At 40.0% G+C, this 16,979-nt stretch overlaps 1 protein-coding gene across 4 annotated transcripts in view; it reads right to left on the bottom strand.

Annotated features, from left to right (window-relative positions):
• Positions 1 to 2,704: 2,704 nt before the first annotated feature.
• shc1 (SHC (Src homology 2 domain containing) transforming protein 1) overlaps positions 2,705 to 16,979 on the bottom strand; it is an 83,196-nt gene continuing 68,921 nt past the window's right edge. For 3 of the 4 annotated variants that reach the window (XM_061881984.1, XM_061881985.1, XM_061881982.1), the window contains 4 exons: positions 15,211 to 15,268; positions 14,900 to 15,016; positions 10,875 to 11,122; positions 2,705 to 5,848 (listed from right to left, as the gene is read on the bottom strand). In XM_061881984.1, the coding sequence (XP_061737968.1) occupies positions 5,720 to 5,848; positions 10,875 to 11,122; positions 14,900 to 15,016; positions 15,211 to 15,268 (552 nt within the window). In that variant the 3' untranslated portion in view covers positions 2,705 to 5,719. The remainder of the gene's footprint in view (positions 5,849 to 10,874; positions 11,123 to 14,899; positions 15,017 to 15,210; positions 15,269 to 16,979) is intronic. The other variant, XM_061881983.1, reaches the window with a different exon arrangement.

The raw sequence follows: 16,979 nt of genomic DNA, 5'->3' as shown, positions 1-16,979 counted from the left end.
AAATGGATGGATGGAAGTATTGTTGGCAGCGATAATCTGCTAAACCGATTATCGGGCCACCTCTACTTCATACATGAAGCAGGTCCAAGATAACGCTCCTTGCACAGTAAAGAAAACCAAGTGAACTGTGCACGAGGGACCACTTTGGCGACAGAGGTAAGAAAAACCTCAAACAGAACACAGACTTAATTAGGTCCTTGTCCTCCTGATGAAAAATACATATATTTTAAGCCCAACTGCAACCTAAAAAAGAAAAGTGCAACACCCAAAACAAGTTAAGTTGGCACGTTGTGTAAATCATGAATAAAAACAGATTACAATGATTTGCAAATGGAATCTGGAGAACCTGGAGAAATCACTGCACATAAGCAGGGATTTCTGTGACCGTCGATCCCTCAGGCAGTACTGCATCAAAAAGCGACATCATTGTGTAAAGGAAATCACCACATGGGCTCAGAAACACTTCAGAAAACCACTTTCAATAACTACAGTTTGTTGGTACATCAAGTTAAAACTCTATTGTGCAAAGCCAAAGCCATTTATCAACAACACCCAGAAACGCCGCTAGCTTTGCTGGGCCCAAACTCATCTAAGATGGACTGATGCAAAGTGAGTAAGGGTTCTGTGGTCTGACGAGTCCACATTTTAAATTGTTTTTGGAAACTGTCGATGGTGTGTCCTCCGGTACAAAGAGGAAAAGAACCATCTGGATTGTTATAGGCGCAAAGTTCAAAAGCCAGAATCTGTGATAATGTGGGGGTGTATTAGTGCCCAAGGCATGGGTAACTTACACAACTGTGAAGGCACCATTGATGCTGAAAGGTACATGCAGGTTTTGGAGCAACATATGTTGCCATCCAAGCAACGTCTCTTTCATGGAGGCCCCTGCTTATTTCAGCAAGACAATGCCAGGCCACGTGTTACAACAGCGTGGCTTCGTAGTAAAAGAGTGCGGGTACTAGACTGGCCTGCCTGTAGTGCAGATCTGTCTCCCATTGAAAAAGTGTGGTGCATTATAAAGTCTAAAATACCACAACAGAGACCCCAGACTGTTTAATATCTTAAGCTGTACATCAAGCAAGATGTACAGCAACTTGGAGAAGGCATTCGACCGTGTCCCTCGGGAAGTCCTGTGAGGAGTGCTCAGAGAGTGGGGTATTGGACTGTCTTATAGTGGCGGTCCGCTCCCTGTACGATCAGTGTCAGAGCTTGGTCCGCATTGCTGGCAGTAAGTCAAAAACATTTCCAGTGAGGGTTGGACTCCGCCAAAGCTGTCCTTTGTCACCGATTCTGTTCATAACTTTTATCGACAGAATTTCTAGGCGCAGTCAAGGCGTTGAGGAATGAGAATCAACACCTCCAAGTCCGAGTCCATGGTTCTTGCCCGGAAAAGGGTGGGGTGCCTTCTGCGGGTTAGGGAGGAAACCCTCGCCCAAGTGGAGGAGTTCAAGTACCTAGGAGTCTTGTTCACGAGTGGGGGAATCGACAGGCGGATCGGTGTGGCGTCTTCAGTAATGCGGACGTTGTACTGATCCGTTGTGGTGAAGAAGGAGTTGAGCCGGAAGGCAAAGCTCTCAATTTACAGGTCGAACTACATTCCAATCCTAACCTATGGTCATGAGCTTTGGGTCATGACCGAAAGGATAAGATCACAGGTAAAAGCGGCCGAAATGAGTTTCCTCTGCCGGGTGGCAGGGCTCTCCCTTAGAGATAGGGTGAGAAGCTCTGCCATCTGAGAGGAGCTCAAAGTAAAGCCGCTGCTCCTCCACATCAAGAGGAGCCATATGAGGTGGCTCGGGCATCTGGTCAGGATGCCAACCGAACGCCTCCCTAGGGAAGTGTTTAGGGCACGTCTAACCGGTAGGAGGCCACGAGGAAGACCCAGGACACGTTGGGAAGACTATGTCTCCCAGCTGGCCTGGGAACGCCTTGGGATCCCCTGGGAAGAGCTGGACGAAGTGGCTGTGGAGAGGGAAGTCTGGGCTTCCCTGCTTAGGCTGCTGCCCCCGCGATCCGACCTCGGATAAGCGGAAGAAGATGGATGGATGGATCAAGCAAGAATCAGAAAGAATATCACCTGAAAAGCTTCAAAAATTGGTCTCCTCAGTTCCCAAACGTTTACTGAGTGTTGTTAAAAGGAAAGGCCATTTGACACAGTGGTAAAAATGCTCATGTGACAACTGTTTTGCCATGTGTTGCTGCCATTAAATTCTAAGTTAATGATTATTCTAAAAAAAAAAAAAAAAATAGTTTTTGAGTTCGAACTCCATGTCCAAAGACATGCACCTAGGGATGGGTTGATTGGCAACACTAAATTGGCCCTAGTGTGTGAATGTGAGTGTGAATGTTGTCTGTCTATCTGTGTTGGTCCTGCGATGGGGTGGCGACTTGTTCAGGGTGTACCCTGCCTTCTGCCCGATTGTAGCTGAGATAGGCACCAGCGCCCCCGGCAACCCCAAAGGGAATAAGCGGTAGAAAAATGGATGGATGGAGTTCAAACTTTAACTATCTTGTCTCTGCAGTCTATTCAATTGAATATTAGTTGAAAAAGATTTGCAAATCATTGTATTCACTTTTTGTTTACCATTTACACAACGTGCCAATTTCACTGGTTTTGTAAATCCCAGCGCTGCAAAATGATTTGTTTGTATTTTGAAGTTCCAAAAACTAAACAACTTTTAATTGAAAAAGGCCAAAACCAAGGTGAATGATACAGTATATGCATTTATTTGTATATATGCAATCTTGATTTTCACTTACAAGTGTAAACACAATTCCCTAAAAACATATAAAGTCAAAATCCAATCACCTGTGCACACCTTTGGCTTTTTCCCCCACTTAAGACACAAAATCCTAAAACAGCACCGGCCACAACGTCACCACCGACGACTACAAACAAAAAAAACAACAACATTGATTGTAGTCTTTTTTTTTTTGTTTGTAAAGTAGAATTTTCATGCGACAAAAGGCAGCTGTGATGAGCACGAGACTGTGGTGTAGACTTATAGACTACAGTAGGTCAGGTTGTGTTTTGGCCTCATTCCTGTGAGAATCCTGCGTGTGACTGAAGCATTAGGGAGTGGGACTGTACAGGACTAGCCGCAGTGTGCTCAAACAACCAGGCAAAAACGAACCCAGACCCACTGACTGTCAGGTGTTCCAGGTAGGTACACTTTGATCTACCATGTGTTCTAACCCCCTCTCCAGCTCCTACTTTCGGACCAAAGCTCCCTGCGAGGTGTGAGCTGTGCTGACCAGTCAATGTTATTTACAGATGCCCAGGAAATACCCTCCCCAAAACCCCCCAACAGGTGACATCAAGTATCCGTTACTCAATAAGCAACACTCGGACCAGAGGCGATTGCCATCAGCTGGTTTGCTTTTTGCAGTCTGTATAGATTGGTGAGTTAAGTACGTAAGGTGACTGTGTTGAGGAAACAAGGCACGATTAGAAAGATATCGTAAAAAAAAACCAACAACATCATCATCAACACTACAATGTGAAGCAATGTCCAGCAAAAAGTGGGGGAAAACAGCACTTTTGAAAGAGGCGGGGCTTTTTTTTTTTTTTATCAGGGGTGGTGATAAATGAATGGACAAATATAATCAGTGATTTAGTCATTTTGTAGAACTGCATATAGCGGCCCGCATCCAACGCTCTTATTGGCCGAGACAAAAACTGTCAGATGTCCAGCCCTACCTTACTTACTCACATGCACTACACTGCAAAAACTCAAACCCAAGCGAGGTTAAAAAAACTAAACAAATTTATATTTTTGTATTTTAAGTCAGATTTGCACACCTTAAATCATGTGTCAAGTTGTGTCTGAGTTGCGCCAGGTCTAAAAAAATAAGGTAAAAACAAATGTCTGTAGGCAAACTTTTGATTAACCTTTTTTTATAACTCCACAATATGGCAAAACTGTAGTTGTGTAGTATCTGCTAGCCTACAAAATAATATGTGGAAGATATACGTTCCTTAGGGGCAAGCAGGCAGCTGTTCTCGTAAACATATGTGTGCAAGTACAGTAGTAACGTGTATAAGTGTGACATGTATATGTGGATAAAACATTTCACACTAGCAACCGAGTCCATGAGTAGCAGTCTACTCACCGAGCCAATGTCAAAGCTTAGTTAGGACCTTCGCCAGATGTTAGGAACATGCACCTTACAAGGGCCTGATGGGAGTCAAGTTCGGTACCATGAACCCAAAGACCTGAGAAGGACACCATTTTTGGGTTATAAGAACTGGAACCGAAAGAGCTATATCATTTGGCTACATCTCCTCCGGGTACTGCAGCACCCGCTGTGGCGCTTACTTGTCAATAAAGTAAGCTTGCGTTCAACAACTGGTCACTTTGATCCGTGGCACACACACCTGGGAGAAGGTGGCAAAGCTGGCGGTACGCATCATTTTGATTTTAAGTATCACGAGTGGCCGTTTTACCCAGCTATGTATGCACTTAATGAATTGCGTTATGTTGCATTAATTGCAATATACTTGTTCAAATTTCTCATGCACTCTAAATCATGATTTAAGCACAAAACAATTTAATAAATTACCACCAGCTTCCAATTTAGCCACCTTTTTTTAACCTTGATTTAAGTGTTTTTTTTTTGCAGTGTAGTCGGCATTCAAACATCACATGACACAAAACTAGGCGCTAAGCAGTCAATATGACACGCAGCGTTGTTAAAGCTGTTCACATACCTGTCAAATCTGCATTGGAGAATAAAGAAAATAAAAGGAGACGGCAGCTAAATTCGTGACAAAATATGGGTAACAAAAGATTGGACAAGAAGGGGGAGATAACAGGAAAAGGTTGACAGGTATGTGCCGAGCAGTTTGCTATATTCCTGATTCCAAGCCCATAGATGAGGGTTTCCCTCGCTTCCCTGACTTTTGAAAGGAAGTAAAACAGTCTTTTCTTTTTTTTTTTTTTTGCATAAGGCTTATTGATCGACTGCATTGTATTTTAGTAGCTTTGGGAACCCCCGCAATAGATTGTCAAGCCAACACATACACGAAAGTAGCCTGGCGTGTTTCAACGTTGATTGTGACATTTCCATATAAGTGGTGATCTGTTCAAGAGCACTAAAGCCATGTTTGTTCTCATTGCTGCTAATTGGACTGGCGTTGTCTCTCTGTGTTCATGTTCTTTGGCGCGATGGGTGTTGCAAAGTTCCTCCTGTGAACTGCATTGACATCATATATCAAATAAAAAACATACATGGAGATGGCAAAGCGGTCCTGGGTTTGCACACGTGCTCATCGTACGTCCTTAAGGGGTGGAAATGATATCCAAGGTTTCTGCTGCATCATTGAAGGGATTGTTTGTGTTTAAGAATGAAAAAATAGCCGTGCAACTTGTGTTTTTTTTTTTTTTTTTGCGCTCGATGTCACACAATGAAAGCATGCAAGCTCATGTTTTCCTTTCCATTTGTACACCGATCCAAGCATCCACTTCATCTTCACTCCTACAAATTAAGACATTCTATTTGCATGTTTTCGTTGCCCCTATCACGTCCCTGCTTCACAGTTGCCAGCGGTGCTTCTCCTGCCTGCTGGCTGCTGGAGGTACTGCACTTCACAGTTTGGTTTAAAACAGCAGCGTTGGCAGAGAGCCCTCGCTCTCTTCCGGGGCGCTCTTTGTGTTTTACGTCTGAAGTGAACGTGGTTGTCTGTGGTAGAGCCATGTTGCGTTTTGGACAGGGACCATCAGGCTCGGCGCTCTACTGGCTGTTGCAGACACACTTCGCTCCCCGCCGACACGATGGGAAGTCTGTTGTCCATGTGGTAGCTGATCAGGTGACTCACGCTCTCAAACCGATGGTCTTTCGTGCGAACCTACGAGCAGAAAACACGTTTTCATTCATACCTTGGACAAATAAAGTGCATTATTGCATGTAGAGTGCTATCTATCTCTGCCACTGGACTCATTGGTGACGGTGGCAGAGAAGAGGACTGTGGAAAAACTAATGAGCATCCTGGACGATGCCAATCACCCTCTGCATCGCGTTATGAGTAGCCAGAGGAGCCTGTTCAGTGCTAGACTGCTTCATCCCAAGTGCAGGACTAATAGACTCAAAAACTATTTTGTCCCACTCACCATCAGACTGTACAACTCCTCTCTGGTGGTAAGGGGGGTACTACGATGACAGGGGATATAAAATATTTAAAAAAGTCTGGGTGGCGGTATATCTATTTTTAGGAACACTAATACAAAACCTCACAATACTGTCTGATTAAATGCTAAAAACGTTATGACAGACCTTAAAAAACAGAATGTAATTTTAATTTTTTTTCACTGAATGAGACGCCAAGAATGTACAGGACAATAAAGAATGTGGGACTTAAACTATTAACTATGAATGATAAAACACTGAATATTGACAACATCTGAACGTTACCCCCCTCTCCCTTAGAGATAGGGTGAGAAGCTCTGCCATCCGGGAGGAGCTCAAAGTAAAGCCGCTGCTCCTCCACATGGAGGAGCCAGATGAGGTGGTTCGGGCATCTGGTTAGGATGCCACTTGAACGCCTCCCTAGGAAGGTGTTTAAGGCACATCCGACTGGTAGGAGGCCACGGGGAAGACCCAGGACACGTTGGGAAGACTATGTCTCCCGGCTGGCCTGGGAACGCCTCGGGATCCCCCGGGAAGAGCTGGACGAAATGGCTGGGGAGAGTAAAGTCTGGGCTTCTCTGCTTAGGCTGCTGCCCCCTCAACCCGACCTCGGATAAGTGGAAGAAGATGGATGGATAGATGGATGGATGGACCCTTTCTCCATGCACATATTTTACAATCAAGCAAAACGCAACAAAAATGCAACAAAAATCCAACAAACACAGCGAAATTTGAACACGAAGGGTAAAAAAAAACAACCAAAAAACCCTACTATCTGATGTATCGGATACATCAGTAAGCTTTCGAACTGCTCGGTGCCTCGTCTGAGCTGCTGTGACTTAGATCACCATAGTAACTAGTGCACAATGCTAAAGTGCAGATTCCAACCATTGACATACTTTGTATAGTTCAAGACTTATGGTCATTTGAAAACAGCACTACACATCATAATGGCAGCTACAGCTTCCATATTTAAGATCTAAAAAAGTGATTCGAGAGTGTCTGGCAGGCCAGATTGAAAAACTTAACAGGCCGGTTGCTGCCCCCCGGGCCTTAATTTGCCCAGGTTTGTTGTAGGGTTACTTCAGTTACTCCGCCCACATTTTTATTTCAACCATTTACGTTTTTACCAGTATCCATGTTTTCCACAATACGGACAAAATAATTGGTACTCCTGCCACCATTCTTACTTACGGTTTTAACATCCCATCCCTAAAACTTACCTTGACTGCCAGGGAATGTTCCACACTATCAGGAAATATATAAGGTAGTAGTAAAAAAAGACTGTACTCTTGCAGCAATGCATTATGGGTACCAATATCATGCTGCCCTGTTGCATTAAGAGTGCGCAGTGGAGGCCTTCTTTGTAGTTCATGCTTTATTAGCTTTACTGCTTATTGGCATTATTTTGTTATTCTATTGTCATCAATAAATCTTGAGTTATTTTTCTTACGTTAATGTGTTGGTCGATGGTAAATACTCTGTGTTTATTTAGCGCTTTACTATACCCGGAATGATACCCAAAGCACTTTACATTATACATTAACACTCTCACTAATGGCACAAGCTGCAATACAAGCTGTTAGAGGTTCGGTGTTTTGCTCGGGCACACCACACATGATCCAGGCCAGAATCAAACTGGTAACCCTCAGGTTGCAAGTCGGTCAATCTATGCACTAAACACTAAGCCGCATTAGTTGTCCAACCCCTAGGGCAGAGTATTGATTTCTCATAGGGCCAGAGAAGTCTATAGACATAGTCATGTAGTTGCAAACACTAAAGAGTACTGACATGGTATTCAACAAGGGGTCTTACTATTTGACCTATCATTCTTAGTTATGGTTTCCCTAAAAGTAAGCTTGTTTGCAAAATAAATGTCAGGGGTTTAGCTCTGTACCTAAAACACTTGTCTCTCATGACAGAGGACTCAGGTTCGAGTCCCAGGTGGACCAAAACCATGGACTGAAATTAAATAAATATGTTAACCTTAGCATGCTAAGTATCATATTTTTCTGACTATAAGTCGCAGTTTTTTTCATCGTCTGGCCGGGGGTGCGACATATACTCCAGAGCGACTTATGTGTGAAATTATTAACACATTACCGTAAAACATCAAATAATATTATTTATCTCATTCACCGAAGAGACAAAGAAAATGTCAGCAATCGTCACATACACATCAACCAATAAGAATTCGGCGGGGGAGGGTCATGGCAGAAGGTCATGGAATGCTAACTGCTATATGCTACTGCCGTAGCTATTAAAACGGATAATTTCATCGTTGGCAGTAACTTATAAAAACTGAGAAGGGCTGAACAAAAATGGCACCAAAAAGGAAATCATGCACTGCAGATTACACAATATCAAATAATATTATTTATCTAATTCGCGGAAGAGACCAAGAAAATGTCAGCAATCGTCACACACACGTCAACCAATAAGAATTCGGCGGGGAGGGTTATGGCAAAAGTGCATTGTCGGTCATGGAATGCTAACTGCTCTATGCTACCGCCGTAGCTATTAAAATGTATAATTTCATCGTTGGCGGTAACTTATAAAAACTGAGATGGGCTTAACGAAAATTGGACCGAAAAGGAAATCATGCACTGCAGATTACGAGCTGGACGTACTGAAAAATGCAGCAGAAAACGACACGAGGACGCCACGCCTACCTTTGGAGTTGGCAGAGTTGTTTAGAAGAGACATCGAGGAGGAAGATTTTATCGGATTTATCGATTAGGAGTGACAGATTGTTTGGTAAACGTATAGTATGTTCTATATAGAATAGAATAGAATAGAAAGTACATTATTGATCCCTGGGGGATATGTTATAGTTTTTTGAATGACTCTTACCACAATATGTTACGTTAACATAGTAGGCACGTTCTCAGTTGGTTATTTATGCGTCATATAATGTACACTTATTCAGCCTGTTCACTATTCTTTATTTATTTTAAATTGCCTTTCAAATGTCTATTCTTGGTGTTGGATTTTATCAAATAAATTTCCCCCAAAAATGCGACTTATTCTCCAGTGTGACGTGTATATATTTTTTTCCTTTTTATTTTGCATTTTCGGCCGGTGCGACGTATACTCCGGAGCGATTTATAATCTGAAAAATACGGTATTTTAGCTAATTTTGCAGCCATATAACTATGAGTCATATAGTTTTATTCCTACTATTATTTAACATTTCAATATTCACAGTATGTTTCAGTAGTTTCCAATATTCAAACCATTTCTCAGTTAAACAGTTTCTTGCATTCATTCTATTTTCCACCAGCAGTTAATTTGAGCATCAGCTCTTCAACCATTTTTACTTTCAAACATTTTCAGCATCCCTTCAGCATCGGGACATTCACACGCTCCAGAAATTGTTTCATCTCGTTTATAAATTAGCTCCTATGATGAGAGGGTAAACGCAGTCTGGAGTGAGCAGAAAATACCACAATATAAGCGCTAGAAAATCAAGATTGTCAGGATTAGTGAACTGTGTTACATTTTCTGTGGTGAGGCTCACTGTGCCACACTTTTGAAAAGCAATTTCAAAAATCTTTGAGTCTGTGAAAATTTATTCAAACCAAAGTCTGGAACATGTAACACTCATTGTAATACAGCCTGAAAATATATTTGTCAAATCAAATATAAAATGTATTTAATATATAATTAAAAAATGCACTTATTGTTGTCTTCCAACAATATTAATTGTTGATGTTTGACAAATTAATAAAACTATCACAAATGAATGGAAGATTAATTAAACACAATTATGATTTAAAAGATAGTTAGTTTTTTTTAAATTAAAATGGTTATAAATAGTAATCAAATACAATTGTTCCAATGTGTTTTAGTTATCTAAAAATTTAATAACTGGATAAAAATGTAAAAAATATATAAAAATAATATTTTAGTCTTCGAAAAATATTTGTTGATTTTTGAATAAGTGTATTTATTCATTTAATTAAATCTAAAAAATATAATTAGTGAACTAAAATAAAAAAAGATATGGTCCACCAAAAATATGCATTTTAGAATAAATAGATATAAAATATAAATTATACAAAAAAATGAAGCAAATACTTTTTTATTTTTTAAATCAGAATTAGAATCCTAGATAAAATTAAAAATTTCTTCATTTTGTATTCAAATAAAAATGTTATATATTGTGGTATCTCAAAAATAGAAACATTTTTCACAGGACATGCTGAATAATTAAAGGGTGATTAATTTGTTTCATTTATTAGAGATTAATCAAATAAAGTAAGTTATTTGTAAAATAATTAGGAAGCTTGCCTGAATTAACCATTTGATTGGCTGAGTTTTGACTTGTGGGAGGAGTTACAATGTATACTAATCACAACTATGACTAGCTGTAGATACTGTATGTCATGTCCCTTTGAACTGTGATCCTCCAGCGAGCCTATAAGCTAGTAGGGGCCAAGTGTCGATGGAACGGAAACTAAAACATTTTTATTAATAGCAGCTGTTTTTACGTTGACATTGAAACTGCAGCTTCAATAAACCTTTAAGTGTATTGCATGGCCTTACATGGGAAAGCAGCCGTATCCAACGAACCATTTTATGCATGAAACTTTTTGTCCACATTTTTTAAATTAATATATTTTCATGCATCAGTTTAAAGATAATCAGTTGGCAAATACAAATTCAGGTACAACTAATTGCTGACTTAAATTATATATTAACATAATAAATGACTTGTATTATTAAAAAATCCTTGCTTTACTCACCACTCCCTCGGGGTCGACTAGAAGCAGGTGTTTGGGCTGTCCGCCCTGCTGCCCCGTAAGGACATATTGCCCGGGTGTGGTTCCCGACTCTCGCACCAGAAAATCTCCGTCGCGGCTCAGCAGCCTCTCAGATTCCCTGCGACTTAAGCTGCCATGGAACCAGGTCTCGCACTGCAACTGCTCCACCAGAGGGGGCGCTGCCGTCGTTGGGACTGGCCCAGAGACCCCTATGGCATCATCAAATGGCTCTTTTAAGACAGAGGGAAACACATATTGTTTGTGAAGCTTCATATTGTATTTCTTCACTTTTATTTATCCACTTATTTGATGGTAGGCAGTTATGTGCAAAAAAAAAACACAGCTGTGAAACACAATTATGCTGCATCAAATGCACTGTCAGAGACAAAGGCCCTTTAATACTCTTATCTTGCTGCAGGGCTACAAGGTACTCATTACCTGAGTAACTGATTAACCAATTTTATTTCCTCGAGGATACAAACTACCAGCAGAACATGCAGTGTCCAGACTCCTTCAATATTACACAGTGTAGTATGTGATTGGCAGTAGTTTTACTTGAATAAACAGAAAAGATAAATCGATGACTCTGGCCCACAAATGTGTGAATACCAATAATATACAGTTGAATGCCTCTTAAGTTGTACAATTTAAAATGGGACCAACATTTAGCAAAAAAAATGTGACTGTTTGAATCCCTTTCCTGCCTGATGTCACGAGAGACCTCAGATCAGTGAGCATCAAATGATTTGTAGGAATTTAACTTTTTCTTTGTGAAAACTCAACAAGAACTGGTAACAAATGAAACAAATACATGGAACCCCTTTAAGTCCACAGCCTGTCTTTGTGGACCAACTCACCAAGTCCTGGTCTACCGTGTTCTTCTTACTAAAAACTACGGCTGGGCGATATGTTTGAAAACTGTTTCATGAGATAAGTGTTTTTAACCAATCTATATATACAATTATTAAGGGAAAAAAAATATTAAAAGGAAATATTTTCATTTAAAATTTAACCTTGCTCAGATAATAATCCCCTCAGCTATCAAGACAGAAAGGAAATGTCAACACAAGCAAGGAAAATACTAAATCAATTTAAACAAAATTGTAAAAATCACATTGAACACTTAAACACCTCTTAAAATGAAAGTGAACAAATAAGGAATATCTAAGAAATGCTTTATAAAGTGTAACAAAATAGTACAAAGTGTAAAAATGTAAACACAGAGAAACTTGAGAATAACTATTTTCTGCAGGTTTAGTGGCAGAAAGTTACAGCTTTAAAGGGTGAGCGCGGCTAAGGTGGTGTGGCATTAGCGGTCTTGGTGTGGACAAGCGCCTTGCATCACTACGGTCTGTTTTTTTAAAAATTCCCAAAATTGCCATACTGTCAAGGTGTTTCTTTCCCTGTTTTATCCACTAACTCATCATTTTTACTTTCTCTTCTCACTCCATGTTAGAATCAACAGCTAGACAACAAGATGGTGCAACCAAACTTGATAGTTGATACAGTTACCACGTCACTCCCATTGATCAGTGATCCCTTCCTGGGTTCCTTAATTACCAGAAAGCAAATGCCTTTGTTCATGCAACCAACCTTGCTTCACAACTTCCGCTTTCTTTGGACAAAGAAGGAAAAAAATAATCCAACGTTTTATCAATCGCATTTTTTATTGATATTGATAATGTGTCTATCACGATAAATATAGATATTGTTTTATCGCCCAGCCTTACTAAAAAGTGCATGTTTAAGTCAACATAAATGTGTGATCCAAAAATGTCAATTTTATAAAAAGTTGGGTCCATTTATTACCATGGGTTTTAGAATACCTAACTTCATCATTAGGTGCCAGCTTCAGTCGTCAACGCTTTTTTTGACATACAAGTTTAGATCCAAAAGGGTTATTTCGGGATCCATTTATGTTGACACGTGTTTAAGATTGTCAACGTCATTATTGTCGCTAAAACAACGTAAAAAGACATCAGCAACATAACTATTGTCTAGTTACGCAGCATTAAAACTTACTGCTCATGCAAAATAAACTTGAAAATAGAAGAATGGCAGTATTAATCCGGATTAACCCATTTAAAAAAGAATATATTGTTAGCCACCTAAAGAAAGATTGTGCGTGTGCGACAGGTGTTTCTTGTTATTGTAGTCCAAATATATAAATATATGTGCGCAGCAACTCAGTTAGATGAAAGTATAAAATGTCACATGAAAACACAAGACTACTTACTGTTTTTCCGGAATATAAAACGCTAATTTTTTCCAATGTTTTGAACCCTGCGGCCTACAAAATGGTGTTGCTAATTTATGGACTTTTCCTCGCTTACGGCCATAATGTTTCGTATTCAACAAATAATTTTTCATAAAACACAGACAGACATTAAAAAGATGTGTTATTGTTCGTGCTAGGTTGCCATCTTGTGGACGAGTTTGCTTACTGCAGGTGATGCTGGTTGAAAATGTGCTTCCTGTTTTGCACCTCGAACTGGAAGTATATCCTGTTTTATTTACCACTGTATTAGTCAATAGCGTTTCTGGTGGATAGGATTCTTCATTCATCACTCCAAGTAACATTTGTAATTTTTACAATATAACTAAAACAATTTGTACTTACTAAATCATGTCTGTAGAAGTGTTTTCATGTATATTATTTTGTGCTATTATAATGTAATCAACTGCACTTAAAAAAAAAAAAAAAAATGTCCCCATCGTTCACATTTATTATGAGAGACAAGGCAAAGGGTTTTGGGTTTTTTGCATTATAACATGTAAAAATCGGCTTTTACTTGATGGCTAGCAATCAATTATACCTCTAAATAACTTTAAAATGCATTCAAAAACCGTCAACAATACTTCATTCGTTCCTTAACCTGTATAATAACCAAACTGTAGCCACATTGTTATTTTACGAGCTAACACTGAGGAACTCTTTTTCTAGCATAGTAACACAACGGCATGTTACGGTATTAGCCGTAAAATCTAACTATGGCAAGCGATAAGCGAGCTTCTACGATAACACGAAATACGTTTGAGTTTGTATTGCACAACAGTGCAATAGGACACCGATCTGTACTGACGAAAAAACATGAACTAAGCTAATACGTTACAGTAACTGTAAAGTATTACCCCACATTTCAAATTTTGTTTGTACACAGCGAGCCAGACAACATATGTACTGTAGGTTTAGAAACACGCATGACGCGCTGTGTGTATCATGATTTATATTTAAGTGTGACTCTCACAATGGACAGTCTTGCATTTGGTCCAGCTGGCCAGGGACTTTTTTCTGGTTTATTTGGTTAAGCACTCCATTTAAGTCAAAACAGCGTGTCTCCAAATTCCACATTGACAGCGTCAAAGTCACGCCAACCTAACTCTCTTAGCTTCCATCTGCTCTAAGGTCTCACCCTTCCTTTATGCAGCAGTTCATCCTTTGTGTATTTAGCTTCAAAAATATAAGATTGTCAATCCTTATTTGTCCAACAATAGTCATCTTTGTTTTCTGTTGTCGATTCTGCCATTATTGGAACACACACAAGCGTTTGTAGGACATACATTTGTTGTCAGGAGTTGGAAGTGCGTTGCTTTGGAAACAGAAATCAATGCGCTGAAGAAATCAGTCCCCATTGATTAAAATGATCAAAATACAGTACATTTTGGAAATATTACATATTGTTATGAACGTGTCTGTTACTACATTTTATATATATATATATACTTGCAGTGTGTATATAAAAAGTTGATGGAAGGTTTTGAAGATGTTTTAAAGGGCTTTGAAGGCTACAACGGTGGCTCTTATTAGCCCCATCTTTCAAGTGTTTTTTTAATCATCTTTAAAATTCTAAAAAAATTAAATAAAACCTGTGTTCTTGTCTCTCATAAGGATAGTGTACAATAGGCAAAATTCTCAAAAAAGTGCAGTTCCCCTTTAAGATATCTCAATTGGATAAATGGTATTACCACCTTCTAGTGCTGCTTTACTGAAAGGAACCGGAACTCACTCATGTCAAAAGCATCTCTGTGAGCGTTTCCATTTGCAGCGACTGGGGGGCGGGGCTTATCCACGTTGACGTAGGAGGGGTCATCAAACAGCTCTCGTCCTCCTTCCTTGGCACCTACTACAAGCAAAACACAAGGTGTATATTTACTTTTATTTCCAACACGCTTACATTTTAACACAGAGAAAAAAAACATAGTACTGTATGGGATGACTTAAGTGAGCGAAACAAGGGGCTGATGCCAAAATTAAACATTTAATCCTTTTTGTTCTAAGCCTGAACAATAACCTTGACTTGTCCCGTCTGCTGCTCACCTGGCAGAGGCGGAAGAGGCTGCTTGTGAATGTCATTCTGACCCGGCTGTCCGTAAGGCTGCAAACACACAGACATCAAGAAATGATGAACACAGAAAAACCCATCTCTCAGACTGGCTGACATACACAGTTGTCGACTTAACCCAAACCTAAAATAGTCACTGCTGCCACATTGCCTTGCGACTTTGTCGAGAGACATAAGGAGAATTGGTGATAACAAAAGATTTTTTAACCTATGACAGTTTGTTGACATGGGTTTCCTACACTTGTTAAAAAACATGCTGCAAATTTAGGCATTTTAGACTACAACAACCAAAAGGGACAAGCGGTAGAAAATGGATGGATGGATGGATGGATGGATAGACAACCACAATGAAGCCTGTGAAATCCTGGAGGGAATGTTTGATGTAACTATACAGTATCTTGTAGTTGCCGCTCAAACTGCTTGGTAACAATTAGAGATGTCCGATAATGGCTTTTTTGCCAATATCCGATATTCCGATATTGTCCAACTCTTAATTACTGATACCGATATTAACCGATACCGATATATACAGTCGTGGAATTAACACATCATTATGCCTAATTTTGTTGTAATGTCCCGCTGGATGCATTAAACAATGTAACAAGGTTTTCTAAAAATAAATAAACTCAAGTTATGGAAAAAAATGCCAACATGGCACTGCCATATTTATTATTGAAATCACAAAGGGTATTTTTTTTTAACATGCCTCAAAACAGCAGCTTGGAATTTGGAACATGCTTTCCCTGAGAAAGCATGTGGAGATTTAGGTGGGCGGGGTTGATTTGGGGAAAGGTAGGGGGAAGAAGGGGGTATATATTGTAGCAACCCGGAAGAGTTAGTGCTGCAAGGGGTTCTGGGTATTTGTTCTGTTGTGTTTATGTTGTGTGCAGATGTTCTCCCAAAATGTGTTTGTCATTCTTGCTTGGTGTGGGTTCACAGTGTGGCGCATATTTGTAACAGTGTTAAAGTTGTCTATACGGCCACCCTCAGTGTGACCTGTATGGCGGTCGACCAAGTATGCTTTGCATTCACTTGTGTGTGTGAAAAGCCGTAGATATCATGTGATTGGGCCGGTACGCAAAGGCAGTGCCATTAAGGCACGCCCACAAAATTGTTGTCAGGGTGGAAATCGGGAGAAATTCGGGAGAATGGTTGCCCCGGGAGATTTTTGGGAGGGGCAGTGAAATTCGTGAGTCTCCCGAGAAAATCGTGAGGGCTGCAAGTACGACTGGGAGAGGCAACTGCTCTGTACTTATCCCTACGTCCGTGTACCACTCCGTACAGCGGTGTTTTAAAAAGTCATAAATTCTACATTTTGAAACCAATACCGATAATTTCCGATATTACATTTTAAAGCATTTATCAGCCGATAATATTGGCAGTCCGATATTGTCGGACATATCTAGTAACAATGATGACACATGTCAACATAAATCGATCCACTTTTCATAAAAAATAACCCTTGCCTCTTAAATATTATCTCCACTAAAGTGATCAACCATTTTCTTCAATCTAAGTAGACACTTTTAAATATTAATAAAAACCCGCAGGACCAGGACTTGAGTTGGTTGCCACTAACGGATTGTCAACATAAGCAGAATCAACTTAAGCATGTGCCACTGCAGAAAGAGCCTGCTGTACTGTATGTGTACAATGTTTACATCTGCTCTGCTGTAGGGTTTTCTCTGGCCAGTTAAAAAGCCCCTCATGGTTGCACTGATATCAAACAGAGCCTCAGCAGTTG

The sequence above is a fragment of the Nerophis ophidion genome, linkage group LG21 (assembly GCF_033978795.1).
Source record: "Nerophis ophidion isolate RoL-2023_Sa linkage group LG21, RoL_Noph_v1.0, whole genome shotgun sequence".
In the NCBI taxonomy this organism is placed as follows: domain Eukaryota; kingdom Metazoa; phylum Chordata; class Actinopteri; order Syngnathiformes; family Syngnathidae; genus Nerophis; species Nerophis ophidion.
Note: the sequence above shows the minus strand (reverse complement) of the source record. Positions and strands in the feature narration are given on the sequence as shown.